Source organism: Trichosurus vulpecula, chromosome 7 (assembly GCF_011100635.1).
Source record: "Trichosurus vulpecula isolate mTriVul1 chromosome 7, mTriVul1.pri, whole genome shotgun sequence".
Taxonomy (NCBI): Eukaryota; Metazoa; Chordata; class Mammalia; order Diprotodontia; family Phalangeridae; genus Trichosurus; species Trichosurus vulpecula.
This window is the reverse complement of record NC_050579.1, coordinates 12,356,663-12,368,338: the sequence shown is the minus strand read 5'-3', so window position 1 is coordinate 12,368,338 and position 11,676 is coordinate 12,356,663. Positions and strand designations below refer to the sequence as shown.

Below are 11,676 nucleotides of genomic sequence, written 5' to 3'. Positions count from 1 at the left end.
TGAAAGACTCATGATGAAAAAAGCTATGCACATCCAGAGAGAGAATTACAGAGTCTGAATGCAGATGGAGGCAAACTATTGGCTCTCTTTTTTTAAATTTTTTTTCCTTCATTTTTGGTTCCATTTCTCCTTTCTCATGATTCATTCCATTGGTTATAATTCTTCTTTACAACTGGACTATTATGTAAATAACTTCAATGTGAAGGTGTATGTAGAGCCAATATCAGACTGCATGCCATCTTGGGGGAGAGAGGGGAGGAGAGGGAGGGAGAGAAAATTTGGAACCCAAAAACTTGTGGAACTGAGTGTTGTAAACTAAAAATAAAAAATAAATTTATTAATAAAAAATATCTCCCACTCCTTGTTGAGTAAGATCTTCAGTAAGAGCCCTTCTTACATCCTGCCCCATCATATTTCCCTCTCTCCCACATGCCACAGGGGACATGGGCTTCCTCCAAATATTCCACCTCACCATCGGAGCCTGGAGAATCACTCCATGGGTCTCCATCCCAGGTTTCTGGGTCCCAATCTGGCCCAGCCTGCACTACAGCCATGGGTACCTTTCTTTCATTAATTTTCCCTTTCCTTTTTCTATACTTGAGCCAATTTAACAGCTGCCTCTTCGGCCACAGTTTGAAAAGAATGAACCTGATCGCTTAGGATAAAATTCCCACATTACAACATGGCTAGATGACCCTGTTGGTTGGCCAGCTCTTTTTCCAATTGAATTTTATCCTCCACAGCTTTATCCCTAAGTTGACACATTTTCCTGTGGGCAGTCAGCAGAGCCCAACCTCTTCTGCTAATACATGCAATTTCTTTCCCTTTTCCTAACAGAACTACACACAGTCTAGCACTTCTCTGGGTTCTGCCTGCCTAGTAAGCTTTTCCCAATTTCCACACAGCCCCGTTCCTTTAGCCCATTCTTTGGCTACCAACCCACATGGGGAATCATCCCAACCAGGTATCACAAGATCCTGGGTAATAGGTTTGCCCTTAAAGAGGGGCATTTTTGCTTTCCGTGATCCTGTTCCTGATGCCAAATTGTATTGCTAATGCCATGTTTTGTATTGCCAATGCCATGCACCGCCTCTGAATTTTGCTTTCAGTTCAGATCACGCTTGCTGCAATAACGCACACTTCAGGCAGATTAGTTAGTTTAAAGTATTATTTATTGATTATAAGCCACTAAATGATATAGATTATATGTGTGTGTGTGTGTGTGTGTGTGTCTATACGTCACCAAATCGGGAAGTACCTACATCTGGGTCAGTCAGCTTGGGAAGTCCCGTTTCAGCCATTTGGAATCCCAACTGGAAAAATCCATCCCAGGGATGAGACTTCAGTTGGCTAAAAGAATTCCCACTTCATAAGGTTTTAGACAAAGAGTTTAAAAATAGTTATACAAGACCTGACCATCTGTTCCAGGGCGTGGATGTTTATATTCCTCCAAAGGTCCAGACAGGAACTTCCAATCTTCATGGGAAATGATATGGGGTTGATTTACTCCACAAGTCACATCAGGTGACTTCTGTCAGTATTAGGTCATGTGGGGGACACAAGTCCCTGCATGGCCTCACAAATTCAAAATAGAAGACCTAAACATCTTAATTTCCCTTACAATGTCACTGGGCTTTGTTCAATAACCTCCAGGAGCTCCCTCCTATCACTGAGAGGGAACATTAGCTCCTTTGTTAGGCATCTGAGGTCCTTCACTACCGAGCCCCACCTTCTTCTCCAGCCTTTAATGCAGTAATTCCCTCCCTACACACTAGGGTGCAGCTAGGTTCCCTTCTTGCCATCCCTCACACATGAGGCTGTCTTCCAATTCCATGCTCTCCTCCCCTCCACCTCTGGGAATTCTAGGTCAACTTTCTGACAAGTTCAAGCCTTTCTTCTTTTCCTGAGCTGTCCCTAACTTCTGTGCCCTCCCAGGCAGACATCTTTGTGACGGTAAATTAGGTCATTTTTTTTTGTCTCAGCTCCCACCCAGCCCTTTAGTTATTGAAAGGGTATGGCCTCAGACAGACTGAGGCTTGGGAAAGACCTTAATTTTGAAAAGCCAAGGTCACCCACTGTATCTGGGGCCATCTCTGGTCATCTTGACTTTTGTCTTGCCCCTGGACACCAATGACTTTGGGCAACTCTGCCTCACTTAAATCCGATTCACTGGCAATTCAAGACATCACCCCGAGATGCCACTGGCCCCCTTGGAAAATTGGGTATGCCCTACGCCCGCACCCTGCCTACAGGGCAAAAAGGCCCCATGTGTACAAAAATCATAGCAGCCCTTTTTGTGGGGCCAAAGGACTGAAATCTGTATAAAGGGGGCCCTGTCTGAGGATTGGCTGGCCAGATTGTGGCATTTGAACGGAAGGCTGGCCACAGACCCCCAGAGAGGGAGGAAGGAATCTCCCCAAGAATACAAAGTATCCAAATTAACAAAAGAAAGAGACGAATGTAAATACCCAGTGTCAGAAACAGAAGTGAAAGAGGCAGAGAAAACTCCCAAAGGAAAACTCCGGGATGCGGGACGGGGAAACTGACGCGGAAACTGACGCGGGAATGGCGTAATTTATTAATTCCATTATCTCAAAAAACTGTTGGAAATCCTGTGAAAAGGAGGCTCCTTCGAGTCTCTGCCTATGATACAACCACGGGCTGGAGCGGGCAAAGGGGGACGTGAAAGTGAAGCTCCAGATTGCCAGGGGAACTTGGGGGGGTACTGTACGGGTGTGTTGGGGTGCACGTGGAGGGGGGGCGCACCCTCCCCCCTTCCTCCTCCAGCTGTCGGGACTTCTGATGGAGAAGAGGTGAAACCCGGATTAGTAATAGAGAGGACGCTCGTCTGGGGCCCCGCCCCTCAGGAGGAGGAGCCCCTTCCGGAAGTGGCTGCTGGAGTCTCGGCTGGACTGGGAAGGGTCTCCTGGCCCGAATCCTCCCGGTCTGCTCGCGTCCTGCCGCCGGTGCTGCCCAGGTCGCTGCCCCCCAGCCCAACTCCCACCCCCGCGCCAGCCCGCCCATCTAAGCGGGGCGGGGATCGCCTCTGTCCAGCCCCGCCCCCACTCCTGTGCCTCCCTTTCCCCTCCTTGGTGTTCGTGGCCTGGCCCGCGCTGGCCCCTAATTAGTGCTTGTCCCGAGTCTAGCGGGCGGTACCTGGAGAGGAGGAGGCCGCGGGCCTACCTGGACCCCTCGCTCTGGACCACAGGCCTCTGACCGTCCCTTCCACGTGGGACAGCTCTCAGTGAGCTTCTAACTACCTCTTGGTCAAAGCCCTGTGGACTGAGCCTTCCACTGCCCTCAGGGACTTTACATTCTACCTGCGGGGGGAGGTGAAGAGGAATAGGGGTCCCTGAGATGATGAGGGAGAGCCCTGCAGGCGGGATACGCAGCCTGGGCAAAGGGGTGGAGGGGAGAAAGGCAGATGGGAGGCTGGCCTCTTCATCTCAGCCATTCTATTCAGCCTCATGTTCTCTTGCAGGGGAAGGTTCTTGTGCTGCTCTTGTCGGAAGGGGCTGATGGCCGGCCCAAGGTCCATCCTGTCTTCGGGGACTCTCCTTTCCAAAAGGAGACAGCTTCCCTGGTGGGCCTGGGGCTCCCAGGGTCAGCCCCAGGCATCACTGGCCTCAGCAGGGGAGAGAAACTTCACCCAGGCAGCATCAGAGCACCAACAGGGAGAAAGAAAGCACCTGGAAGGGCAGCCAGGCCAAGACCTGGGCTTTTGGCAGAAGAGGTAAGGCTGAGTCCTGAGGGCTTTTGGTCCCAGGGACAATGGGGAGCTCCTGGGACCTGTTGGGCAGGGCAGCACCTCCATCAGATCTGGGCTGTATGAAGGTTAGTTGTGGAGGGGAGTCAGGGAGGCCAGTGAGGAGGCCATTGAAATCATCCAGGAGAGCGAAGAGGTGCCCTGTACCTGGGGAGAGGTTGAGGACTTAGCAACTGACTGGATGTGGGGGAGGGGTGGCACACAATGTAGGAGAGAAGGGCCAGGGCTGGTCCCTAAGCTGTAAACTAGGGTCACTGTCAAGATGCCACTGATGAAGATAGGGAAGTCGGAAGGAGGAGGAGTGGCCTTGGGCCTCCAGGTGAGGAGTCTGTTGGGGACGTGGTGAGCTTGAAACGCCCCTGCCTGGGGAAAGAGTGGCTGGGGAGTTGGGTTTGGGAGTTCCCTGCGTAGAAATGATCAGTGAACCCACAGGAGCTTATGAGGACAGGGGGAGAGTGTGTGTAAAGAGAGAAGAGAACGGGGCTCAGGACAGAGCCTTGGGGGCACCCACGTGTAGAGGCATGAGTGTGGATGAGGAACCAGCAAAGGAGATTGAGGAGGGGGCAAACAGGGAGGAAGAGACCTAGGAGACCTGGAGAGAAAACATTGATGGTGACTGCTCCAGAGAAGTGGGCATTGGGTGGGAATCTCTCTTCTAGAGGGAGAAACAGAAAACAGGAAGGAGGTAAAATGGATTAGAAGCTCTCTCCCAAATGTAGTCTTACCCATAGGAGGCAATTGGGAAACTTTTCCTGGGTCTGGGTGGATGGATGGATGGATGAGTGGATGGATGGACAGATGGATGGGCAGACGGGTGGATAGATGGGTGGGTGGATGGATAGATGGATGGATGGATGGACGGATAGATGGACAGATGGGTGGATAGATGGGTGGGTGGAAGGATGGATGAACAAGTGGGTAGATAGATGGGTGGGTGGATGGATAGATGAACAGATGGATGGATGAATGGATAGATGGGTAGATGGATGGATGAATGGGTGACTGGATAGGTGGAGCTCAGGCCTGGATTTATTTCAGGTTGGCAGACCAACTGCTGCCCCTCTGGAGACTGAACTATGATGAACAACTAAAGGTAAGGGTCCAATTCTTGTGTAAGAACTAGAATGTGCCCTTGCAGGATCTGTAGAAGGAGCCTTCTTTGTCCCCTGACTCAGAAAAGCCATGGCCCCACTGGCCCTGGGCCTGACCCTGAGTTTCTGTGCTTGGCTCCTTCTAATGACCTGTCTCTCTCTCTTTGATTCTTTTGGGTGATTCCATTTCCCTGGAATCTCAGGCTTGGGTCCCAGCCACTGTGGCTCCCTGTGCTGCTTCAGATTTCTACATGGGGTGGGGAGTGACTGAAAAGGGATGGACCTGGGATTTAAGCCTCCACTAAGGCATCCTGACAGTCTGTAACCTGTGGCCTCCCTGGGCACAGATGGGCCAGCAGGGAGCGCTGGCACAGTCATTTGGACAGTTTGTTCCCACTGCTTGCTCAGTCCCTTCTTCCTTTTAGGGACACGCGTAGGCTGAGGTCTGCCCAGGGGACTCTGGCTCCAGCACCCACTGCCAGTGTTAACAGTGAGGGGGGCCAATGGTGTGCCAGCATTGGAGTTTGCCACTTTTGCAATCCACTGGTCTCATCCAGTTGCCTCAGTTGGCCTCCTCTCTCTTCTTACCCTTTGTGTCCCTGAGTTAAAGATGACTCAGGTTCAGACTTCACCCAAGGACATAGGGGTGACCATTGCCCCTGCTGGGCTGCCCCTTCTCCCAGTGGGCACTGTGCTGCAGGGCATGATTTTCAAGCCTCCCCTGGTTTTGTCAAAGCCTTGGCACTTACCCTTCTGGGGAGGAGGCCTTCTGTCTCTGCCTCTTCCCAGGGTGAGCCCCACCACCCTTCTGTAGCCTGTGGTGAGGGGCCGCGGATCAGCTCAGACATCTCTATGGCTCACTACCCCAATACCTGATGTTTCCATGGATTGGGGCAGCCCCTTGTGGGGAGAGAAGGGATCCCAGTGGCTTTGGAGGAAGAGAGGGCCATCACAGGCACAGGGATGGGTGGGAGATGCAAAGACCCAGTGGAGGGAGGTGGGGCAGCCTGAAATAAGGCACCAGGCTGTGGAGGGCCTTGAATGCCAGGCCCAGGCTAGTGAACGCAGTTTGGTGAGTGGTAGAAGGTTGCTTTGAGCTCTGGGTCTGGAGAAAGACCAGGAGGGGTCAGGAAGAGCCCTGTGTCCCCTTGCCTGATGCAGGTCAAATTCGAAGTGACCAAGAAGACCTTGGAGCAGCTACAGAGTCGTCTCCACAAGCTGGGCACCATGGTGGTGGAGGTCCAAGGGCCAGGTGCCCTCCTCCAGCCTTTGATTCCATCAGTGAGTTCTTTCTGCTTTAGGACCTAGCCAGGGGCCCCATATGTGGCCAGGAGCCCCAGTGGTGATGGCCCCTTCCGTGGCCAGGAGCCCTAGTGGTGACAACCCCCTCCCTGGCCAGGGGCCCCAGTGGTGATAACCCTATACGTGGCCAGGAGCACCAGTGGTGAAACCCTATATGTGGCCAGGAGCCCCAGCGGTGACAGCCCCATATGTGGCCAGGAGCACCAGTGGTGATGGCCCCATATGTGGCCAGGAGCCCCAGTGGTGACGGCCCCTATGTGGCCAGGAGCCCCAGTGGTGACGGCCCCATATGTGGCCAGGAGCACCAGTGGTGAAACCCTATATGTGGCCAGGAGCCCCAGTGGTGACGGCCCCATATGTGGCCAGGAGCCCCAGCGGTGACGGCCCCATATGTGGCCAGGAGCTCCAGGTGATGACCCTCTCTGTGGCCCCTCCTGGGCCCATTCCCTGTGGGGATCTTGTCCCTTGGCTGTCCCTATCAGAAAGGTCAATCTTTTCCTGTCCTTGGGGTTAATGGACAACCTCTTTTAACCTGCTGCCTCCCCATCTTCTCCTTCGTTCCCCATCAACCTTTTCCTCTTGCCAGCCTGTCATCGATGGTTACAGAAACAAATCTGTCTTCTCTATAAACCGGGGCCCAGATGGCCACCCGAGGACTGTGGGGTGCTTCCTGAGATCCCCCGGAGGTGAGTCTGAGGGAGTGGGCAGGGAAGGGTCTGAGAGAAAAGGGCCGGCAAGGGAGGGACCAGTGGAGACCAGGGAATCCCTTGGCTCAGCTTCCCCAGGCCATTTTCAAATTTACTTGCTCTCTGTCTCTCTGTCTCTGTTTCTCTCTCTCTCTGTCTCTCCTTCCTTCTCTCTGGGACAGCTGGCCTCCTGGTTCCAAAGGCAATGACCACCCTCATTTCAAACCTTCCTGAAAGCTAGTTATCTTTCTGACTGGTAGCTCTTTCCTGAATGGGTCTGGTCCAGTCCAACAAGCATTTATTAAGCACCAGATGTTTTTCTGGGGATACAAAGACAGCAGGGAAACAGTCCCTGCCCTCAAGGCCTTACCTTCACCTTCCTGATAAATTGAAGAGGAAGAAGAGGGCATAAACAGCTAAGGAGATGAGGAGGGGGTTCCTGCAGGAGGCTGCCCCTACTTGGAGCCTTCCAGGAAGCTCTGAGATTCAGAGTGGATGAGGGGTCCCAGGTTTGGGGAAGAGCAAGCACACTGTTCACGGGAGGGACTTGGGATTCAGCTGTCTTAGGTGGAACATCCTTTCGAAGAGGTCTGAGTGGGCCATTGGGTCTTGTGAAGAGCCTGCTGGGCTGACTGGGGCCATCTGTGGCTGACCAAAGCCATTGTGTCTGAGTTGGGAGGGACCCAAGGAGAGTCCCCTTCCTTGAAACCTCTCCAGCCAGTGGGCATCTTGCGTGTTCTGGAAACCCTTCGGAGAGGGGGAGCCCCCCACCTCTACACTCCAGGAGTAGTTAGGGCATGGAACCTAACACTGCATGTCACATCCATGGCTCCTGATTGGGCCCCATGGGGCCAAACAGGATGAGGCAAATCCATCATCCACTTAACATGGACAGTTAGCCCCCTGAGGCTTCTCTGACCACACCTGTCCCTGGCCCTTCAGCTTCTCCTCAGCTAGTGAGGACTCAAGGCCAACCCCTCCTCCCAGACCCTGGCCAGCCCATCAGTGTTTCTGCTAAACTGTAACTCCCAGAACGTTTTCTCAGGTGGGGCCTGAGCACGGCTAGGGATGGTCACATGAAGTCAAGCCAGCTAGAGGGAGCCAGACCTTCGTAGTGGCACCTTGACCATGATCTTTTGTTGTTAGGACCTTCCTGGACATCTGCCTCTCCTGCCCAGACAGGGTTGAGATCACAGATCCTGTTTCTAGAAAGCTTTGGGAAAAAACAGGCCAAATAAATCTTGGTTTTTTCTTAGGGAAGAAAATTTTCTGCGTACCTGCTGGCCATCTGAGAACTCTTCCTGCCAGGCACCTCCAGGTTGCCCAGGTAAGAAAGACTCAGGGCATCTGGGGGGAGGGAGCCCCTGACCAACCAGCTCTTCTGTCTCTAGAGACAGGTGTCTTTGTCCAGATTCGCCCCCATCTGGCTCCACCATCACAGCTCCCTTGTGACAAAGCTCAGGTCAGCAGAACATACTGACTCCTTGACCATGGGGGACCATATCTCCTCTGTTCCACACTCACAGTGGCCCCCCTTGAGGCCCAGGGCTTAGATACACTGAATGTGGGTTAGAAGAGGCCCACTCAAAAGCTCGCCTGGATGTCCATCAGATGTGTGCCTTCAGGCCCACAAAAGGCCCATGGCCTAGACATCTGACAGATGCGCGCCTTCAGACCCATCACCTGACATCCGTCAGATACACACCTTCAGGCCCACAGCCTGGACAGCTGTCAGATGTGTGCCTTCAGACCCATCACCTGGATGTCCATCAGATGTACGCCTTCGGGCCCACAGCCTGGTCATGTGTCAGATGCATGTTTTCAGGCCCACAGCCTGGATGTCCTTCAGATGCATGCCTTCAGGCCCATGGCCTGGACAGCTGTCAGATGTTTGCCTTCAGACCCATCACCTGGACATCGGTCAGATGTACACCTTCAGGCCCGTGGCCTGGACGACCGTCAGATGCGCACCTTCAGGCCCATGGCCTGGACATCTGTCAGATGCACACCTTCCCTTCAGACACATCTGGGAGCCTCCTTGTATTCACTTGGAAGAAGCTGAGGAGAAGATTAGTCAAGATGCTAGAAATGTTGGTACAGAGAGAAATGCAGGAAGAAATTGTCCTCTCCATTCAGAGCTTCACACCCTTGGCAAGCCAGGCGGGAGGCCATAGGAGTGAGAGGAAGCAGGCATTGCCAGAAGTGCCAGTAGGCCAGTCTGTTTCTGAACTTCCACTATAAAGAGCTGCTGGGGGCCCTGGATCACCAGCTAGCGTGGCTCAAAGGCTGGACTCAAACCCAAGACTTTCTGGCTGTATGGAGGGAAGGTAGCGGCACAGACTCTCCCTAAAGTCAGACCCAAACATGTATGTCAGGCCAGGCATGGGCACTGGGGGTCTCCCTTTTCTGACTGGGCTTCAGGGTTGGTGTTGCTCTGTCTTTTCTGCTTCCCAGTGCTATGAGGCATTTCTGCGACAAACCCCCCTGGAGCCCACCCTTGACATTCACCAGCTTGGGCCCTGGCGTCGACTCAGAGTACGGACCAGCAGCCAAGGACAAACGATGGCCATCATCACTTTTCATGCCCAGGGACTAAGTCAGGTAAGACCCTGGGCAGCTCCAGAGCTGGAACTGTTGGTCCCTGGTGGGCGTGGTGGTAGAGCTGAGGGGGAGAGGGCCATGACCCAGGTGATGCCAGGAGAAATGCCCTGCCCTGGAAGTCAGATGGGCCCCAAGGCCAGCCTGGTGGTGGGCTTGAGCAGCTGTCACGGAGCTAGGCCTTGTGCCCAGCAGGCAGGGCTGGCCATCTCTGTCCACAGCTCCTCATTTTGGGTCTGAGCAGGAGGCCATCTGTGCCCACAAGGAAAGAGCCAAGGAGTTCTTCATGTCAGGATGGGGGTCTGTGTGTGACCTGACCTCACTGTACCTGAAGGAGAGGTGAGCCGGGCAGGGTTCAGGATAGAGGTTGGTGCTACCTGCGGGGCCGTTCCTCACGGACTGCCCCATCTCCATCCGCAGGGTCACACCCCGCCCAAAACAATCCTGCTTCCACCGCTACCAGCTGCTGGCAGGGGAGCCCCACGTGTTTGAGGATGTCCTTGGCGTGAAACTTCGCATCTCTCCCGGGGCCTTTTTCCCCCCGAATACGGGTGCCATTGAGGCTCTCTACCGGGTTGTGGCAGAGCTGGGTGGGGTGGACCAAAGCACCGTCATCCTCGACCTTAGCCACGGCACAGGTCAGAGGCTACTCACCCACGGGCAGCGGGAGTGGGGAGGAAGTCTTGTGGCCTCTATCCCTAATCCCAGCTTCTGACTCTCCTGTGTACAGGTGCCTTGGGCCTCTCCCTAGCTCAGTGGGCGGCTCAGGTCCTCAGCCTGAGGTTGGTCGGGCAGGCTGTGGAGGATGCCAGGTGGAGCGTGGCCTTCAATGGTACAGGAAGGGGGCCTGGGAGGTGGACTCCTTACCTCTTAGGGAGGTGTGGACAGGCAGCAGGGGTAGAGGGGCCAAAGGCTTGTCCTGCCCAGCCCTTACCAGAATCCCAGAGCCACCTCAGAGGTCACCTAGTCAGTCCATGGGACCTAAACAAGAATTCTGGGGATCCATGGATAGATCTCAGAGGGTCCATGAACTTGGACGAGGGTGAAGGAAGGAAGTAAAATTATCTTTATTTTCTCTTGCCTCTGGTCCAGATTGAGAATCTCCTATTATTTAACCATGTGAGGAGGGGTGGGGCCAGCGGTCTGTGGGCTTCCCCAAGTGGCCAGAAGGGTTTGTCACACAAACCAGCTCACTGACTCCTGAGGAGCCCTCACTGGGCACCTGCAAAAGACCCCCTGGGTCCAAGCAGGGCCAGGCCTGGCCTATCCCCCCAACCCACCTAGGATCCAGGGAGAATGGAAGGAGGGGGAGGGGGCCTCTGCCACACTGGAGGGCAGCATCTTTCTCCTGCAGAGATTACCAACTGGGAGTGCCAGCGGCAAGATGTCGAGAAGGCTGTGGCCAGGCTCAGGAAGTTTCAAGGGGATGGCCAGGCGCTGGTGGCAGTGGTGGACCCGGCAGGCGCTGTACTGTGTAAGCATGTACCGTGGTACTCATCCCCCCAGTTTGAGGGTTCCAGAGGTTCTCTCTGCAGGCTGGCCCTCAGACCTGAGCCAGCCTCACCCTGATGTTCATCGCTCGTTTCTGCTATCAGCTCACAGGGTCATTCGTGCCATCCGGGGCTGCCCAGCCATCCAGAAGCTAGTGTTCATCTCTGGCCGGCCCCATGCAGAAGACATGGAGACCTTCCTTCAGTGAGTGAGGGAGGCCTGAGCTGGGGAGGTGTCCCCAGGGGTCTCTGGGGCTGACCAGGGCCCTTTGGTGTCTGCAGGCTGTGCTGCCCGGTGTCTGGCCAGGACCTCCAAGGCAAACCTTTCACACTGAGCCAAGCTGTGCCTGTGGACATGCTCCCGCATACTCTGTCTTCACAGCTGGTTCTGGCCTTCACCCGCTGACCCACGGATGGAGGGGCCAGACTCATGCCCAGATCCCCTTGCCCCACTGGGGGGGGGGGGCCTTGCTCTTTCCCCCTGCTGCCATCCCATTTTGCTCAAGGGAACTCTCAATAAATGGTCATGGATGGAATCTGCAGGGTCCGAGTCTTCATGGAGTGATATTCAGGTCCTTGGCTGTTTGACCAGCGGGGGAAGGGGAGGCTGGGCAGAGCTGGGGACTCTTCTGCCCGGACTCCGAGCCAGCATCCCCCTGGACATGCAGCTGGATGAGAAGCAGTGATGGGTGGAAGCCCTGGGTTCAAGGTCCTGCTTCTGACCAAGCTGAATAGGCAGGGTC

At 54.5% G+C, this 11,676-nt stretch overlaps 1 protein-coding gene across 2 annotated transcripts; it reads left to right on the top strand.

Annotated features, from left to right (window-relative positions):
• The first annotated feature begins 2,887 nt into the window (after positions 1-2,887).
• On the top strand, positions 2,888-11,469 carry LOC118855748 (tRNA (uracil(54)-C(5))-methyltransferase homolog). Of its 2 annotated transcripts, XM_036765762.1 has the most exons (13): positions 2,888-2,977; positions 3,482-3,733; positions 4,805-4,859; positions 6,019-6,138; positions 6,746-6,845; positions 8,102-8,172; positions 9,300-9,446; positions 9,688-9,782; positions 9,864-10,081; positions 10,174-10,275; positions 10,798-10,917; positions 11,039-11,138; positions 11,216-11,469. In XM_036765762.1, exons 2-13 carry the CDS (start codon positions 3,519-3,521, stop codon positions 11,337-11,339), a joined length of 1,467 nt encoding a protein of 488 aa, XP_036621657.1. In that variant the 5' UTR covers positions 2,888-2,977; positions 3,482-3,518; the 3' UTR covers positions 11,340-11,469. The 2 variants fall into 2 exon arrangements, with proteins under 2 accessions (XP_036621657.1, XP_036621656.1); XM_036765761.1 differs by lacking the exon at positions 2,888-2,977 and having other exon boundaries at positions 2,989-3,733.
• Positions 11,470-11,676: the final 207 nt, after the last annotated feature.

What these genes read in the sequence shown, in the direction of transcription:
- LOC118855748 (XM_036765761.1), top strand. Translation starts at nt 3,468, where the DNA reads ATGTTCTCTTGCAGGGGAAGGTTCTTGTGCTGCTCTTGTCGGAAGGGG. An exon ending in CCCGGCAGGCGCTGTACTGT is followed by an intron (nt 10,918 to 11,038) that starts GTAAGCATGTAC and finishes TTCTGCTATCAG; the next exon opens with CTCACAGGGTCATTCGTGCC. An exon ending in GACATGGAGACCTTCCTTCA is followed by an intron (nt 11,139 to 11,215) that starts GTGAGTGAGGGA and finishes TGGTGTCTGCAG; the next exon opens with GCTGTGCTGCCCGGTGTCTG.